A 19,440-nucleotide genomic window follows, 5' to 3' on the forward strand; every position below is an offset into this window, starting at 1 on the left:
TATTACAAAATATACAGAAATGCTAAAATACTGTATAATACATACAAAAATAATGGATGAAAATTGAATTTACTAAAGAAACAATTCCAGAATTGTTGAAAATTCATAATCTATGAAAACGCAGTATTCTAGAATTGGTGAAATTCCAGAATTATTTCATTCTAGATTGTAATGTAGAATTACAGAGTCAATTATTTCTAGATTATAATGCAGAATTACAGAATTAATTCTTTGTAGATGAAAAATGCAGAGTTCCAGAATTGGTGAAAAGATTCAGAATTTATGAAATAAATAATTTCAGAAATGATGTAAATGCAGATTTGGAAAATTGATGAAAATTAATTTACGAAAGAAATTATTATCGTATGTGCGGGGTGTTCCGCCAAAACGCGCGGTCCGGTGCGACCGCACATGTCGCATAACCCCTTATGGGGGGGGGGCTCTGAAATGGTATAATGGAGGGTGTATGCGTTATTTAATTTGCATAGCAGTAGCTCTTTCCGTTTGCAAGTTACCTTAGGCCAAAGAGACTTACTTTCCTGTGCAACCCCCACATAGCAAGAGATTCTTGGTAATTTCTTTTTTATTAATTTTCCTTGAAAAATTTCAATCCATTACTCAATTGCCTAAGGGCTGGCAGGCACCTAAATCATTCATAATCGTGACGGGCGATGTAATTACATCTGCACACGTGCATTACTCGATCCATTATCAGCGCTGCCATTTATATTTTTTTGAAGTATGAGCAAGAAATCTCGTAATAGCTAACCTCCGTTAGGAGCTCGTGCACGTGTTTTTTGCGCACATAAATAATTTCTAGAACTTACTCTCGACATCCTGTTTATGACCTTGAATCGAAAACAAATAAGAATATCGTGCTCATATTTAAAAAAAAAATCTTATGAAAATGGTACAATATATCATCTAGAAATGCTTTCTCACAGGTTTTAAATAAATTTCTCTTAAAAATAGTGACAATCTTTCCATAGGAGACATTAGGGATACTCTGTTGGCATAGTTTTCACTCCCTCTTTTTGATTTTCCCTTTTTTTTTTTTCCTTGTGAAACTTTCAGCAAATGTGACGGATACTGCGGATAGAGATAATCTCCTTGGCTACAAATTAATGATGGGAAATATCACTTAAAATTGTATGCTAATTTCGTTAAATCTGTTTAAAAAGTTAAAAATCATGACAGCTAACCCCAGATGTAGGGTAAGTTAGCATAGCATGAGATGGGGTTAATAGGATCTGAAGAATAAACGTAAGTTAGGCCGGGATTACACTGTAAAAGTTTTGCAAAAGCTCGTTGATAAAACTCGAAAAATTCAACCAATAGGCGGATCAGTTAAGTTTGCTCGAATGTAACAGATGGGCTTATTGGTTACATTTTTTAGTTTTATAAAATACTTTTTATCAAACTTTTATTATGTAATACCGGCTTTAGGCCGAGATTACACTATAAACGTTTTGTAAAAGTTGTATACATATAAAACTTGAAAAATACAACGAATAAGCTGATCGGTTACGTTCGATCTAATGCAACCGATCAGTATATTGGTTGTATTCTCAAGTTTTATACACATCACTTTTACAGAACTTCCACAGTGTAATCCTGGCCTTAGTAACTGCAAAACTTTTATTCCAATACAAACATGCAGAAAAAATGTCTCATTCGGATTTTAACTTTTAAGTTTGATTCTGGTCAAATGTCTAATTCTGATTTTGATTAAATGACATTCGGATTTAAATTTTGTCTGATTCTGATTAAATGTCTGCTTCGGATTTTAATTCTAATTTCGATTTTATATTTATGTCTAACGAATGTAAAAGAAAGTCACGAAAAATAAAAAGAACAAAGTTATCATTCATAGCTTCATGTCCATCAAGGCAATCCCTCACTTGAACTGATGGTTATAATTTTCCGCACAATTTTACTGTGGTTATACCAAATCGGTAAGTTGGTATATATATGATACGTGTTTTATGCCAACATGTTCCTCAGTTGGAATGCAAATGTGCCCCCAACATGACTCTTTAGACAAGGGGGTTGCCTCATCGTTCCACAAAAGTTTCATGAAGCGTTCCAGTACCTTAATACAAAACGTTTATAACCACTTTACCCATCATGACTGTTGAAAACGTCTCAACATATTCATAGGTTCGACTGAATAAAAAACTTTGAGGAAAAAAAAAATCAGGAAATCAGGAAACTTGCTGCCCTTCCTCTCTAGGAGCTCTAATCAGACTGAAATTCAGTGATGGTAACCTCTTCCAGAAAAATTTCCCTTTTGACTAAATTTTTCCCACTCATTCCGAAAAATGTGCTGCTATGTAGCGGGAAAAATACGTAATCAAGTATTTTACAATAGAAAAGTATTGCCAAAAGCCCTGTATAATTATTATTGTATTAGAAAAAAGTATTGTACTGCATTAATTTCTATTTTTTTCAAAAAATTCTTTTGTTTGATGCACTCGCAAAATTTCCCTCAAATGCTACGAAATTTCCCACTTTTGCACATTTTGGCCAAATTTTCCCACGAATATGGCAAAGCTCCCATGAGTTACCATCACTGCTGAAATTACAATGGGTGATTCAACACCCTCAGGTGGTTTGACAGTGGCCATACTAGCGCTCACTGCGATAGAAAAGAGAGACTGTATGTCAACTGGCCTCTTATGTCAATATTAATCCCCTAGTTTCAATTATACTGAAAAATATCATAGATATAATTCTTAATCTGTTGACATGTCAATTTTTTAGAACATGGCAGAGATTGAAACTAAAAGTTGTGGGTATGATCTCATATTTTACGTTTTTTTTTCTGCAGTTCCGTTTCCCGGTGAAGCTTCCTTAGAAGAATGTCAGATTAAAAGCGAGAAAGACGCCAGTGTTGGGCAGAAATGCGCCATGTGAGTTCCTTTCGTTCTTGACACCGTATTTTTGATTGAAGTTTATGCAGTTTAAGAATAAAAATTGTCTTCATGACAGTGCCGTCTTAAGAGCATCATGGGCAAATTAGCCGACAACAATGAAGGATATGTTTTTGGGCAGATGGCACTATGGCAGTCGCAGAAAACCGAATCAGCTTATTTATTTATACAATATTATGACATGAATGTCGCTCTCCACTTGTTAATACAAGATATACAGAAGACTGGATGTTGTGAAGATATTTATTATTTTAGATGTTCATTTTTTAAGGAAGGAAAAAACTCATCTCTGCCTCTACCGGGAGTCGAACCCGGGTCCCTCGATTGCCGGACGAGTGCTCTGACCACTAAGCTACAGAGGAGATAGAGATTTTCCTTCGCTATATACGGCACATATACGCTCTAGCGAAGGAAAAATCTCTATCTCCTCTGTAGCTTAGTGGTCAGAGCACTCGTCCGGCAATCGTGGGACCCGGGTTCGACTCCCGGTAGAGGCAGAGATGAGTTTTTTCCTTCCTTAAAAAAAATGAACATCTAAAATAATAAATATCTTCACAACATCCAGTCTTCTGTATATCTTGTATTATACAATATTGTTGGCCCTGGGGCCTATACAAGAAGAATCGACAACAGTTTATCCCCAAGCATATTCTTAATAGAGTGAAAGAAGAGTGTGTGCGTGTGCAACTGGAGACAGCGAGTAACGGACGTATTCACCAACACGGTTTAAACTGCAATCGCAGGTGAAAAGATTGAAGATCGAAACGGATTGGCTAAATTGAGGATTTTAACCAATCAGTGTCGATCGCTAATCCTTTAACCTGCGATTTTAGTTTAAACTCTGTTGGGGCGAATACGGCTATGAGTAACCTAACTAGTGAGCAAGTGAGTGAGCGAGCGAGCCAGGGAGTAGTAAATGAGACGGTGAGTGTGTGCAACACACACCTTCTATAGCAGAAAGCCTCCGCGCGAAGCTCTGACGTCACTGAAGTCGTCTATTTCACTTGTAGCCATCGGATGAAATAGGTCGACGTATGCGAAATCTTTACCTTTTTTTGCAGTATATTCAATGAGTATAGGTGAAATGGACGACTTCAGTGACGTTACGATCTTCACGTGGAGTAGAAGGTGTTGGTGTGACCGAGATAGCGAGCAAGTGCAGACGTAGGATCATGAATTGAGTGAGTGAGCTAGGGAGTAACTGTGACAGCGAGTCAATGACCGAGATAGTGAGTGAATGAGAGAGCTAGGTAGTAACTGAGACAGCGAGAGAGCAGCATAAGCGTAAAGTTATTGGAAATATGGGAGGAGGGCAGCGGCGGCGGCACAAACCTAAATATTCCCGTTAGATTACTATGCAGATGGTGGCAAATTTCGGGGAGATGGGGAGACTCGGGACCCCTCATGGGCCGGATACAAGTTTACGCCTATGAGAGTGAGTAACCTAAATAATGAGCAAGTGAATGAGTGAACGTGCTGGGGAAGTAAATGAGTGAGTGAGCTAGGGAGTGAATGAGACAGCGAGTGAGTGATCGAGATAGCGAGCATGTGAACGAGTTCAGGAAGTTATCGAATAAGTGAGAGAGCTAGAGAGTAACTGAATGAGTGAGTGAGATGAAGGAAGTAACTGAGAAGCGAGTGAACGAGCTTAGGAGCAACTGAGACAGCAAGCAAGCAAGTGAGCGAGATGGCTAGCCAGTGAATGAGTAGCAGAGAGCGCGAGTGAGCTTGGGAACAATCGAGACACCGAATGAGTGAGCGAGATGACTAGCAAAACTGAATGAGTGACAGAGAGCGTGAGAGACCAACCTGGCAAATGACCGAATAGCAAGATTTGAAATGGACTCTGTGCAGCACTTGTGCGTCAATATCTACGGCCCTGAATCTTTATTATTTACTATGATTCTTTTTTCTTAACAAATGTGGTATGAGATATTTTCAAATATGTTGAACGGTTTCTCACACCAACTAAAATAAACTAGACCTATGAAGCAAATTGTAGATTTGATGTAGACTAAATTGTGATTTCTTTTCGCAGCGCCGCGTTTGTACTTCTCGGAGCAATGGTGGCGATCGGATCGACGGTCGAAAAACTCGTACAGATCTATTCTGGAGGAGATCATGTCACAGAAAGTAAGTTTTGTTTTGTTCGTTTTATCTTGAGCATTGATAGCAGTGAACGATTATGTCACTTGCATTTCAACTCATGTCTATCGTCGATATTGTCATATTTTTTATACAAAATCGTCAGTATTGCCATACCTTTCATACAAAAATCGTCAATATTACCATCCTTTTCATGCCAATCGTCAATTATTGAAATTCAAAAAGTCTCGCCACAGACAGCAAAAGATCTACAATGGTCTATTGTAGATCAAACATTCAAGCATTACACTTCTTGAATAACAGCTGGCAGCACTAATAATCTACACAAAACGCATTCGGACTGTTAGATACACATACACTTCTGGTGTAAATCATGCGGTAGTAAATTGCCCATGGCGATAGACCAGAGTTGTGCGCTCGGTTTGGAATAATTTTTTTTTTATTTGTCATGTCAATCGTTAATATTGTCATTTGCCATTCAGTTCATGTCAACTGTCAATATTACCATTTGACATTTTGTTCGTGCCAATCGTTAATTCAGTGATGTCTCGGCTAATGAAGAAAATTAGTTCTGAAATTACATTTGTCACCCGAAATTTTCGTTAACCGGAACAAAATTTACCAGAGACTTCCATGAAAAATCGTCCGATTCGTTGCAGGTGCTGCTTAAAATTTAAAGATAAGTATCATGAAACACTGAAGAAGCGCCGTTAAAAAAATCAGAAATTGACCCATGACTGATACTGACTAAATGATTAGACTAAATTATAAAATGACCAATTTCTTATCTGAAATTGGAAAAGTAAGAATTTACAAGATGATGAGAAACCGAAGACCTTTTTCATATTGTACTATGTACACAACCCAGTCGGGTTCATAGGCGTCCTCATCCATTTGTGATTTGGTCAGCTCATGTCTGTGTCTGATACTTGCGCATGGAAAGATAATCTCCTACAAAGTCTAGGCCGTTCAGTTTGATACTAAGTCTTGCACTGAAAGAACGTGTAGACAGACCGTTCAGTTGATGTCACAAATCTCACTCAGTGCACTGAAAACATTGAAGTCTAAGTACCTGTTGTAATGCATTTTCCTCGTAGTTCCATTTTTCATTTAACATGAAATGGTTTGAAAACGTTGTAAAACAGAGGTAGAGATGTATCTGAAAACCGATAATGGGGTGGAAATAAATTAATCGTGCTCGAGTTACAAATTCAGATAATGGTATAAGCGAAATTTTAGCTCACAACGCGGCTATGTTAGGTTAGCATGTTCATCCATATCAAAAAAAAAAAAATGTTCGTCAGCCGAGGCAGATGAAAATATTTGTTAGCCAAAAAATTCGTGAACCGAGGCGTTCGTCAATATTGTCCCTCAATACATGTCAATTACCAATATTGCCCTATTCCTTTCATGTCAATCGTCATTGTTGTAATTCCTGTTCTTTCAAGTCAATTGCCAATATAGTCATTTGTCACTCGATTCATGTGAGTCGTGAATTATTGCTATTCAAGTCTCCTCAATCGTCAATATCGTCATTTGCCATTTAGTTCGTGTCAATTGCCAATACTGTAATCTAATTAACGTCAATCGTAAATAATGGCATTGAATTCACGTTATTTGATTATATATTGAATTCATAAATAATGTCGACCAATTCATGACAATGGAGAAGTCATTTAGATTCAACGGTTTGGTTTGAGTAAGTGAAATGCTTTTTCTTTTACTGATTGAAGGCAAACGCATGTCATTTGTGACATCTTTCTCAATTTGGTCTAATACGAGGAAGCTGATGAGCAAGATACAGAACGACAGCATCGAGTATCCCGATTCCAGGAATATGAGGGGAATCGTATTCGGTGCAGTCATTTGCCTGATTATCCACCACACCTATTTCTCGCCTTACGACGCCTTTTACAAACAGGCAAGTGAGTAAATGCAATTTCACGATAATATTATTTCAAGAAAATTCCATTGCTTACAAATATGAATATTTTTAGACTCGTTTTCGCATTAGTCAACCGTGATCAAACCTGCACTTAACATGGATACTTATAATGGGCATAAAAGTTAATAATAAAAGATTTTAATTCATTAACAATCTTTTGCAGGCAATTTGTCCAATCTAAGAAGGTATTTGAATGAACCTTATTTCGCTGTGACTATATGCTTCTTACCATTGGCTGTAGAGACTTTGTTCTTGGTGTAGTAAGTATGGTACTTTCCAAATACAGGTTGTCTACCCTCGTTTTTGCTCAATAATCTTTGCTAATTTCTAAATCTTCGGGTCTTACGGTACGCCCACACTCATATACTAAGTCGCGCAACAAATCGCTCGATTTGTCTAGCGACAAGTCGCAGAACTTGCGTTGCGCGATTTTGTATATGACTCCACAATCGTATACAAAATCACTTAAACATGCGAATTTTTATAGATAAAAGTCGCAGATGACCGGATTCGTTCTGCGACTTCGTATATGAGTGTGGACATACCCTTTTATAGGTGATTCCCAATTGCAAATTTTGTTTCACATATTGTTATACAACATTCAATAAGGTCATATAAACGAAAAAAAAAAAAATATATATATATATATATATATTTCTGAAAATGTCCCGAAACTTTTAACTTTTTAAGCACAGCAGAAATCCATATACTCCTTTTAAAAATGCCATTTTTTTTTAAAGTAAACTTTATTCTGATTTTTAGCGGGTACAAACTCAGGGGCTTTGAGAAAAGTGTTCTATCGAGAAACTAACTTTTCAAAATATCTGGGTTTGTCAATGTTAAAATAGGAGGTTTTTAAGGGGACGAAATATCTCGTCAATGCCACTTTAAAGGTCAAATACCATTTCACACAAGTTTGGACAAATCGTAACGTTCTTTGAAGAATCGTTACGAGTTATTGTCTGTATTGTAATTAAGCACAAATACCTTCAAAACAGATCCTGGAATACGTTATGTATGTACAACATTAATTAGCAAAATTTCAAAAGTGTGATTGAGCTTACAAGAAAAATCTAAAAATTGGTACACATGGAAATTGTTAGATTAATTGCGTTATCTTTCACGAATCAATACAGTATATATTTGCTTACAACCTAGAATCTAGCTAAGACATTTATTTTTTTGATTTTTCACCGTGTTCGATTTTACAAATATCATTTGTCGAACAGGATGAGTGAATCCATATATTGAATAATTTTTTGGCCCAGAAAAATAAGAAGCCCTGGATATGTGCACCGTTTGTCCTTGTCAGAAAAGAGCACTCTCTGGGTAAGATCAATATATCTCCTATCTGGTAAGAAAATCTCCCGTGCACTCACATATGAAACTAAAGAGAAAAACCATTCTTTTACGTCAAAAACTGTCCTCTACGAAACATTGAACTTGTGATCGTAAAATTTATCATTGTATAGGGATCCGATTATATTCACCACACATACTGGACTCACTTGAAACTTTTTTTCACATTTCTAAAATTCACCAATTATACTGGGGTATCGTGCATCATTACGGTTAAGGTGACAAAATTCAATGCATTTACCAAATTTACCAACGACATTTGGTTATTATCCATAATCTACGGTAAAAGTGATAATGTTTCCAGTATTTATCAAGTTTATCAACAACGATTGAGAATTGCGCATTGCCGCCGGCAAAAATGACAAATTTGTCAAACTTACCAAGACAATTGGTAAGTATGCATAATAGCCGATTTATTACATTTACCGAACGCATACACATACTGTTTATATATATACATTTTTTCTTTTTCAAACTGAGCACAACTCAGGTCTATGGCCATGAGCAATTTACTACCTAGTGAGTTGTGCTGGAAGTGTAAGTGTGTGTTCCTAACAGTGTGAGTACGTATCTAATGTTGTCTGATGTTTTCAGTACTGCCATCTATATTTTAGAAGCGAAGTGAGTGAAGTATAATGATTGGATATATGTACTGTTTGTTCGACGGTTGCTCTCTGTGGCGAGACTTTTTAACGGAGAGATCGGCTCGCATTTGTGCCTCGAAGTTTGGGGTCTGAACCCGAGATCTCGCGATGCGAGTCCGTCACTATGACCACTCAACCACGACATCACTGTTTATATCTGAAACAATTTTGTGTATGACAATAACTTTTCCACTCTTTTATGAATTCATAGTAACTTTGCCTTATTCATTTGCATGTTCAGTGGCTTCACGCTGTCTAACAAGATCTGGAGGTCAACATGGAAGAAAAAAACGACCGTGCATGTCCCAATCGTGGGAATAATCATCACTGAATACTTAAGGCAAGTGATAGAAATTTCATTTTTGTGAAAGTTCCTTATTATTCTCTTTCTGCATCTGGAATTTTTAGGACGTTCCTATCAGATTACCAAAAGAGTATAATACTGTCAGGGCTTTTGTTTCATATCGCTAAGATCGCTTAGTATATATATTAGTGCTTTAAACTGGGAGTATAGGAGTAGTTGAGCACAGTACTCTCTCACTAATCCGGCACATATCAGATCATGATGTGTCAGATCACCAGAAGCTAGTTGAAAAAAGCCTACCTAAAAAAATAATCCAGTATAATATTCTGCGTATGGACATGGAGTTGACATGCTTCCCATTCTACACTCGAAGGAAGACTGCCTGAAAACGCCGGATTAGCGAACGGCCGGATTACAGAGAGTCTACTGTGTAGTTTTCAGGTTTTAAGCTGTAGCACTGGAAATAGTTTATTTTTATAGGTCAATGTGCTAACTAATTTGTTTTCTGATTTGATGTATTTGTTTTGCCTTGAGGTGCACATGCAAACTAATTTTGTCCAAAAAGAAATCTTACTATATACGCCATTACATTTACTCACTCTACCAGTGCGGACAATTCATAACAGTTTTCTTATCCGACACAACTTTCGATGGTATCAGCGATGCTGAACTACTACAGTGGAACCTCCCCTAATGGACACTGTTTTGATCCCCAGTCCCGTGAAATAGGGCTTTATGTATTAACGTATTTCACTCCCCGTTAGCGGGAACACTCGATAACGGACAGTAAAATCAGAGACAAAAACTAATTTTTTTCCAAACTCTATCAATTTTTGGTCACAAACCGAGAATTTATAGTATTCAACCAAGATTACGTTTAATTCAAAGCTCGTATTGGTAAATATGATAAATCGTCAATTAATTACTTAATTAACTGATCATAACTATATAGTCCAGGATGTTGAATTCAAATGTATTGTTGGTTTTCTTTGCTGATATGTGTGAAGAAAAAGCCAACATTACAAGACTGATAATAATGTTGTTATGAATGTTTTTATCTTCTTTACACTTATTGTAATTTAATTTAACCGGCAACATTGACAGACGAAAATTTGCATTAATTGCAATGTTTGAATGCCATTTTTGCTGATTGTCGTAATTGAAGCGTTGATGGAGTGCTCACGAACACGAAGTCAGACATGAGCATAGAGCACTCTTGGTGCTTCGAGGAGCACCATGGTGCTCGAGAGCGACAGGTTGAAGATTTCTGCGATAGGCTAATGACACGATGAGTTACGGATGGTCAAGGAAATGTAGCCAAAGCTCTAGCGGGGACGTCATTTAATCTCACTATAACCTATTGATCACAGTTTGTAGAGTAATCTGGTAGCTCTCTTGATATTGATATAACATCTATTTAATTTTTAACAGGTTGTGCATTCCGCTCTTGTTCTGTCTCGGCATCATAGTGCTGCTGCCTCTTTCCGGTTCCGGACCATTCTGGAATGAAGTGTTCGGAACCTCCGTCGACAAATGCTCGAGCAATTGGTATACCCTCGTACTGATGTACGCCAACTTCCTTCCAGTCGAAGATCAAGTGAGATTACGCACTAATTAATTTTCTATTAATTATTCCTTTCATTTGCGTTTGACTAATTAAAACTAATTACGTGTCTTTCAAAAAAAAATCAGTGCTTTCCCCACTTCTGGTTGGTGCCTTGCCTGATGCAGCTGATAACGATTTCAACGACGTTGCTGTGGTTGATATCACGGTGAGTTGATTATTAAAATATCTCATAGTGTGAATGTTGTATATATATAGTGTGTGCACGCGTACTCTTTTAACACTGTAATTACTCTCAACAGGTGGCCGAAGCTTGGCGTTAGCGTTACTCTGTGTCTGATGTGCGCTTGTAACGTGACCGTCGGAGTTCTGACCACTCAGGCTGACTTGCCACCGTCATTCGTTCAGTATTTCTCAGTTAGGTAGATATGATTCGAACTCACCATTTACCAGTCCGCATTCTGGAGGAAAAATGATCCAATGATGATTTGTAATTGTGGTTTATGTGCAATCATCTGATATTTTCCTTTCATCCACAGCAAAAGTAGTTACTTTTGGCACATAAATTACGCTCTACCTGTCAGCCATTTTGGATCGTTCGCCGTAGGTTTACTCTTGGGAGTGTTCATGGCAAGAAAAGCTCATCTGCGAATGAAATCTGTAAGTAGTATCAGTAAATTGGAGGACTTGCAGCAAGTGGAGGGGGGGGGGGGGTGGTTTAGCTAATTGTTTTATGCTTTTGAGTTAAGCTCATCTTCCTTTTTTTTGTTTGAAAAACTTCGTTTGATGCTAGACGGGTAATTCCAGTACTGTAATCCCTGTTGTTTACCAATATACACGGTGAACAAATACAAATACAACGCCACAACAGGCAAATTGCCCAACGAGGTGGCTGACTTAAGAACATCATGGATCCCCGAGCCCCTACCTACTACTGCTACACCACACATGCACCCCCCCCCCGCGGAACCCCCCAACGAATCGGTACATGCGGGAATGTGCGTGTACGTGTAGTGCAACCTGACGTAAAGTTTGTTTCTGTGTAATGCTTGTTATGTGTAGTGCTATCATATGCCCCCAGTTTTACTAACTATGAGTGAAGTGTTATGGTTGAATGATTTACTGTTGTAGGACTGTTGCTCTCTGTGGCGAGACTTTTTAACGGGGAGATCGGCTCGCATTTGCGCCTTGAAGTTGGGAACCACAGAAAACCAACTTCAGCCGACCACCACTGTGGGGTTCGAACCCGGATCCTCGCATCACGAGTCCGGCATTATAACCACTCGACCACCACAGCGGAACGTGACCTGTTCGGCCAAACGAAAGGGGTCGTTGGAACATGAAGAACCCGACCAGCCCTGTTCTATCTCAAACCGTTTTCGAGTTATGGTGGATAATCTATTATTCAAAAAAAAAAAAAAAAAAAAAGATGCTTGAAGTCTGAAAAACCCAAAATTTATGAAGTTTCTGCAAGGCTTACACGCAAATTAAGCATACATTTAAAAGAAGCAGAAAAAAATCCTATAAGGTAAAACCATTTTCATCAGAATATCTGGATTTAACGGCGAGCTACAAGCGTGAAATATTGGCAAAGTTCAAAATCGAATTGTTGCCAAAATTTTTAATCACTAATTCCGCAAATGCTGTACTCTTCTATCTACAGCCGGTCATATTTAACGAAAACTTTTCCATTGCACCGGCTTTCGAAAGAGCCTACAATAAACCATATAAGTGTTCTGGTTCAGGAGAAATTTAGCCATTTGTTTGCAATTCATCACTGAAACCAGCGTTAACGAAGTAGCCATTTTAGTACATTTTGGCGACAATTAAATTTTGCACTCCACCAATCTCTCAGCGCTTGAAAATCTTCATTTAATCCACATATCCTGATAATGGGGGGGGGGGGGGAACCTAATAGGATTTTTTCTCCAAAATCAAATTGTTACCAAATAATATAACCGATAGTCATGAATTTTCGTTGAATTGGCCTACTTCGACGAATGCAGCCCTTTAGTGATATATTGCGAACAAAAGGCTAAATCTCATCTCTGAACCAAAACTCATACGATTTATTGTAGGCTCTTTCCGGAAGCTGGTGCGATGGACAAGTTTTTGGTAAATCTGAGCAGTTGTAGCTAGAACAGTGTTTGAGGAATTGGCGATTAAATATTCTATCGACAATTATATTTTGAACATCGCTAATCTTTTAGCGCTTATAGATCGCCATTAAATCCGGACATTCTGATGGAATTGGTGTCACCTGATAAGAATGTTTTCGTTCTTTTCAAATATGAGCCTAGTTAGCGTGTAGATTATGTAGAAACTTCACATCTTCACATTATGCATTTTTTTTCCATAATCGATTATCCACTATAGCTCGAAAACGGTTCGAGATAGAACAGGGTTGGTAGGGTGTTTCATCTTCCACTTGGGCTCGTCAATCACTCTCCCCTCTTTCGTTTGGCAGAAGAATAGGCCATGCTTACCCTGTATAGAGCTAACACTATCATAGCATTAGGACGAAGAAATAGGCAAGAAAAAGGTACTCCTTTTCTTGCCTAAATGAGGAAATGTGGAACGACTCGGTGCCTCGTTGCGAATCTTTCAATTATTTTCTTATAAATAATTTCTTTCTTTTGCAAACAATAGTTTCGAATATTTCGATATAATATAGCAGAACCTCATTATAACGGACCGTATTATTTTACCCTATCATTTTTGTAAAGGCTGTCGCTTATAACGGACTGTTAAAAAAAAAAGTAATAACAGTAAACGATACTTATCTGACGAGTTTTACATTTCAAATTCGCAAGCGATTCAACATTAATCGTTGTATTGTTTTGCGTAAACCTGGATGTTTTGCATGACTCATACCGCTCGCCAGCCAGAAAAACAACTTCTGGTGGTCCAGGGGTCAGTGATGGACTCGCTTCGCGAGGTCCCGGGTTCGAACCTCACCGTCGCCACAGTGATGATCGGCTGAAGTTGGTTTTCTGTGGTTCCCAACTTCAAGGCGCAAATGCGAGCCGATCTCCCCGTTAAAAAGTCTCGCCACCGAGAGCAACAGTTCTACACAAACAGTACAAATATTCAGTCATTACACTTCACTTCTGAGATATAGATGGCAGCACTGAAAAAATCAGACAACAAGAGATACGCACTCACACTGTTAGGAACACATACTTACACTTCCGGCACAACTCACTAGGTAGTAAATCGCCCATGGCGATAGACCTGAGTTGTGCTCAGTTTGAAAGAAAGTGTGTACAAACACATTTCTTTCAATTTAACCTATGTAGGTGGTTTTTTTTTTTTCCATTTGATGTACAATGTTTTTCTCGTAGGAAAGCCCATTTATTCTGGAATATCTCGCTAACCGTTGATCCTAGAAGTATACTTGGGTTTGGAAAACGTATCGAAATAACGTCTTGACCAACGTGGTTGCAGTGATTGAAATAAAAAAAATTAAAAATTAACTTTTTATTTGGTAATGCTGTCCTGGAAAACGCTAGTTAGCTGATTCAAGATAACAAACGTGATATAGCATCTAAACGTCAGTTGAATAAATTCAACTGATTTCTTTTCTTTTCAACTTTCTTTCCTATCTCTCTTCACCATCGCGAAGCTTTATAGTAACCTTATCAATTGAAGTTGCTTTTTTTTTCCTTCCTTTCTTTCCACTCCTGTTAATGATTTTTTTTAACGCATATAATGTATCTTTCTACTTCATGCATGTAAGAGCGAAAGAGAACACATAGAGTGAGGGTGGAAAGAGAACTCTAAAAAAAGAGAATTCTCTTATCCGCCTTGTATATATTAAATTTTCCTTTTATATATATTTTTTCCTCTCCCGTTCCTTTTTGTAAGCTGCGGTTAGGTTTGGACAAGGCTACCAGATTTATCACCGATTCGTCAAATAGAGATAATTCAAATTTTTTGCCGAAAGCAATATTGTTTGAAAGTTATTGTACTGTCTCTCATCAGCCCCAAAAAAATGTCTTCAAGTGCAATATCTGATGAGATATTTGAATTCGAAAACAACTTTATACGACGGGAAAAACAGCATATAAAGTAGAAAGTGAGTTTATCCGTTAGTTCAAGCGGTTATTTCTCATTTCCTCAGCGATTTTCGAATTCAAATACCTCGGCTAATATTGCACTTGAAACATTCTAATGTTTTAACGCAACAACAACGTTCTAATTGGGGTTTCAAGAACAGGATGAGAAATTGAATTAAAAATGTAAATAAAATTATGAAAATTAGTAATATCTCGCGAGACCCTTAAGAGGAAGCCAAGGTGCACACTTTGACTTAATAGTAAGTCACCGTCCTTAATAATAGCCACCTAAAGTTTAAGTCAGTGTTTCTAAAAGTTCGCTTCATGGCTCCTAGGGGCGTCACCAACCTTTGTCTGGCACCACCCCCCTAAATAGCGCAAGACAAACACTGGTTCAAAGGGAAAGAAACTTGCTCGAATTGCTATGAGTTGTTTCTTAAAACAATAAATTCAAAAAAAAAAAATCGCGTTACAAGCGACGCCTCGGATAGAACGATGGATAACGTTCACTGTATTTAAAAACAGACCACCTTTAGTCCGCTATAATAAGGTTCTACTGCATTTGCAGACCACTACCCCAGTGTAGTTACTACGCTAAGTTAATTGTGCAAATGCAAAGGCCACAACAGACAAAATGCCCAACGAAATATCTGAAAATAGATGCCCCTAAAAATGTATGGATGTCGAATATATATCTAAATTATATCAAAAATATAGCAACCCTATAAGAGCAATACAAAACAAATAATTATGATAAAATATATAAATATCCAGCCCATAAAAAATTAAGTTTGTCTCATCTAAGTGTTTATAACTTCTCGATTTATCCCCCACACAATATGTTTATCGTATTTCTTGTTTAAACGTGTCTATCATGTTAGAATTCACGACCCCCGGAGAGGTACGCTATTATTCACAACCCTGTTAGAGAAAAAGTCCCTGCGACGCCACAACCATGAATTGTCCCTCACCAATCGATACTGGATTCCCCTTGTCAAAGCAGTTGATTGACGATGTATTAATAGCTCATGGTCCATTTCATCCATCCCGTTGTAAATTTTAAACACTTCGATTATACCTTCCCCCCGGGCACCCGCATTCCCCCCAATGTAATCATGTTCAAGAAATCGAGTCTTCTTTTATAGCTTAAGCCCCGTGTGCCATCAAGAGCGCAACTTACACTTCTCTGCAAGCCCCTCAACCAAGTCAATGTCCCCCTGTTAAGTATGGTCTCCAGAACCTAACGGCATACTTCAATCTAGAACGAACTAAGCCTCGGAAAAGTGGAAGGGTCACTTTGGGAAACCGTAGAGACCTTTCCGAGAGTGAAACCGAGCACTTTGAATACTTTTTTAACCACTACTGCATAATGTTCAGAGAACCTAAGCCACTCGTAAATGAGGATTCCCGAACCAATGATCCTATAGTTGCATCCGGAATGACACCACCATCCAACTCGTAAGTGAAACGTAGGCTGTCCGCGACAGGGAACGTCAAAACGTCGTTGAAACTTTAATAATTATAATCAAAAAGGAACAAATGGTGAGAAAAATTGTGGTTTGTACCAAGTGGGATCAGAATTCTTTTTAAAAGTTTACGATAGATGGCGCTGAGATAAAATACTCGAAGCAGATTTATGCTAATCAGACCGTCATTAAATTGGATGGATGCAGCTTCATTCGATGTCAAAAGCTCAATTTAGATTACTTGCTTGAAAAGTTACATATTAGCGTTACTTATTGCTCACTTCTAAAAGTTATCTATTCTCAATAATTATCCGTCTTCTGATGCTAATTTTTCAAAGGTCAGTAATTGGCCAATACTCTTCGATATTTTTATTAACGATTTTCCGGCTCTTTAAAGAGGAATCTTAGCTTCTTATATTGATGCCTTGAAAATCCTGATGGCATCCAGGGACCCTCAGCAAGCTCTGAAGTACTTGCAAGAAATGGTCGAAAGGTCGAGATCTAGTGCCGACTAAAAGCAGTGGTCTTAAACGAGAGCAAATGCAACAAGGTGGCAACTCCCGCCGAACACCACTATCACAGTGGGGGCACACCATACTACCACCCAAGTCTCAGACAAAATATCTTGGTGTTGTTTTGGATAAAAAGCTCAATTTCAGAGTTCACATTCATGAGGCGAAAGTTCGAGCAGCTAAGACTGCAGGCCTTTTAAATAGAGTCTATTACACTCAGCCTCAAAAACAAAATCATTATATACAAATCAGTCATTAGACCAATTATGTACTATGCAGCACCGTGCTTTTTGCACAGCAAAACCCTCTGCCATCAAGCAATTACCAGTGCAAAGAAATAAAATACTCCGGCGATATACAAATACAAATACAAAGCCACAACAGGCAAATTGCCCAACGAGGTGGCTGACTTAAGAACATCATGGATCCCCGAGCCATTTTTTGGAGGCCCTACCTACTACTGCTACACCACACATGCACCCCGCCCACACACTCCATACACATTTGTCAATTTTTAGCTCAGGTAATTGACAGGTTCTGTAATTACATACGATAATCATGGGCTTCACTAATAAAGTGCAATGAGTTCACTCAGCGTTCTTTTGAATTTTGATACCTCACCTCCTTCGGACTAAGCTTCGCTTTGCAAATTCCAAATTTCTATGATGAGTAAGCCAGAATTCATCGAATTCATACATTTTCTGATTTCTTAAATAATTTCAATTAATTTGGCATGTACTGACTCTCTGAGTGAAGGATAAGCTGTAAAAATTGTATCTTTTATTGATACACCTCTTATACACGTATATATACTAACACACCCAGCAATCACATAATTCCGTATCTTCACCCATCTGGTACGGAACAGCATCGAACAAGGAAAATTATATGAGTCTATAGACTCGGTACGCCCTGAGAAAACTGAGTATCTAAGGCGATGTCGCGCTTTTATATACATTTATAATGTGATTTTTATTTGATGTGTGTGTGTGTGTGTTTAAATGAAACAAGAGCAAGTTTCTTCCCATTTGAACCAGTGGTTCTCTTGCACAATTTCAGGGTGATACCTGACAAAAGTTGGTGACGCCCATAGAAGACGCGACGCAAACTTTGAGAAACACTGACTTAAACTTCAGGTGCCTATTCTATAGAACCTATACTCTAACGGAGCCAGTGCCATCTATCGCTGAACTTCGATGAAAAAATTGTACGCAAAAACACACATACAAATGAAACCTTCGAAGAGCAACTTAATGAATAAAAAAGGCAAAAGAATATAAATCAATAATTGTGTGTTATTCAACACTTTATGTTTGTAATATGATCATGTACAGTGCAATCTCTATATAACGATATTCTGTGGATCGAGAAAAAAAAATTGTTGTAGAGGGGTTATCGTTATATATATCGAGAGGCAACATTATCATCACGTGTCATCAAATTTATGCTTCTGTTGTCATATTTTTTAAATCGGCGTTGTTGGTTCCACCAAAACATGCGCTTTTGACTATTCATTCGCCGTGATAATAATATTCCGTCGGATGTATTGCGCTTATAAAGAGGTTGATCGCAATACGATGCAGGAAACTTCATCAACACTTTCAGTGATCAGGTGGTATTAGTTACCTCCATGGCCCACGGACCAAATGTGGCCCTGAATCATCTGATGCGGCTGACGACCTCAAACCTCTCTCTCTAATTTTGTAAAATCAAATTAAGCGATATATTTAAAGATCACTTGAGGGAGGCGTGGCATTTATCACTCAAATGATTCACGGCACATTTCCAGATCGCTTAAGTGAACCGTGGAGTCCTTTAGTGACCTGCGACACAATTCCAGATTACTCAAGCTGCCCGCGGTGTATCAAAACATAACTTGAGTGGCCCGTCGAAGACTGACTGATCATTCAAGTGACCCGTGACACTAAGCCTGCGAGTACACATCTCCATAGAATTTAAGTGTCCCGCGATACATTTCCAGATCACTTAAGTGAACTGTGCCACCTTAACAGATTACTCAAGCGATCCAGGACATATTAACAGACCATATAAGATGAATTAAGTGGCCCTCCGCGTATTCCTAGATCACTTGAGCGACCAACGGCACATTCCCAAATTACTTAAGTGGTCGAAAATTTAAAAAAATAATTTTTTTTGAAGTTCTTAAATGCTAAAAACTTTCAAGTTCTCTATACAATAAAGCCTCTGAAATTCGCGAATAAACACTTAACAATATCGAAATAGGAATTTACGGCAGGGAAAAATTGAAAAAAGAAAACTATTTTTATTAATAAACGTTTGAAAATAGGCAAAAAAGGTATTTATGGCATTTTTTGCCTGAACTTCCAGGCTCTAATCATGTCATTCTGTGTTTTTAATTTTTAAGAAATATGTAATTTTGAAATCGGGTGATTCTCTCTGAGTCACCATGCAAAAGTATTAACTTGATGTATTGATTATACATCACATCGTTGGGCTTTTTGCCTGTTGTGACGTTGTATTATTGTACAAGTAGAATTTGATAAAATTACATTGTATGATACATGATA

At 37.9% G+C, this 19,440-nt stretch overlaps 1 protein-coding gene across 1 annotated transcript in view; it reads left to right on the forward strand.

Annotated features, from left to right (window-relative positions):
* LOC149084168 (O-acyltransferase like protein-like) overlaps positions 1-19,440 on the forward strand; it is a 47,936-nt gene that overhangs the window by 26,041 nt on the left and 2,455 nt on the right. Inside the window, exons 4-12 of the mRNA XM_089234515.1 lie at positions 2,831-2,912; positions 4,972-5,066; positions 6,773-6,964; positions 7,148-7,244; positions 9,229-9,327; positions 10,723-10,888; positions 10,984-11,063; positions 11,158-11,277; positions 11,395-11,515. Of these exons, the coding sequence (XP_089090641.1) occupies positions 2,831-2,912; positions 4,972-5,066; positions 6,773-6,964; positions 7,148-7,244; positions 9,229-9,327; positions 10,723-10,888; positions 10,984-11,063; positions 11,158-11,277; positions 11,395-11,515 (1,052 nt within the window). The remainder of the gene's footprint in view (positions 1-2,830; positions 2,913-4,971; positions 5,067-6,772; positions 6,965-7,147; positions 7,245-9,228; positions 9,328-10,722; positions 10,889-10,983; positions 11,064-11,157; positions 11,278-11,394; positions 11,516-19,440) is intronic.

The sequence above is a fragment of the Pholcus phalangioides genome, unplaced genomic scaffold (assembly GCF_987345545.1).
Source record: "Pholcus phalangioides strain wild (caught in Gottingen) unplaced genomic scaffold, Ppha-v1.0 ptg000008l_1, whole genome shotgun sequence".
Taxonomy (NCBI): domain Eukaryota; kingdom Metazoa; phylum Arthropoda; class Arachnida; order Araneae; family Pholcidae; genus Pholcus; species Pholcus phalangioides.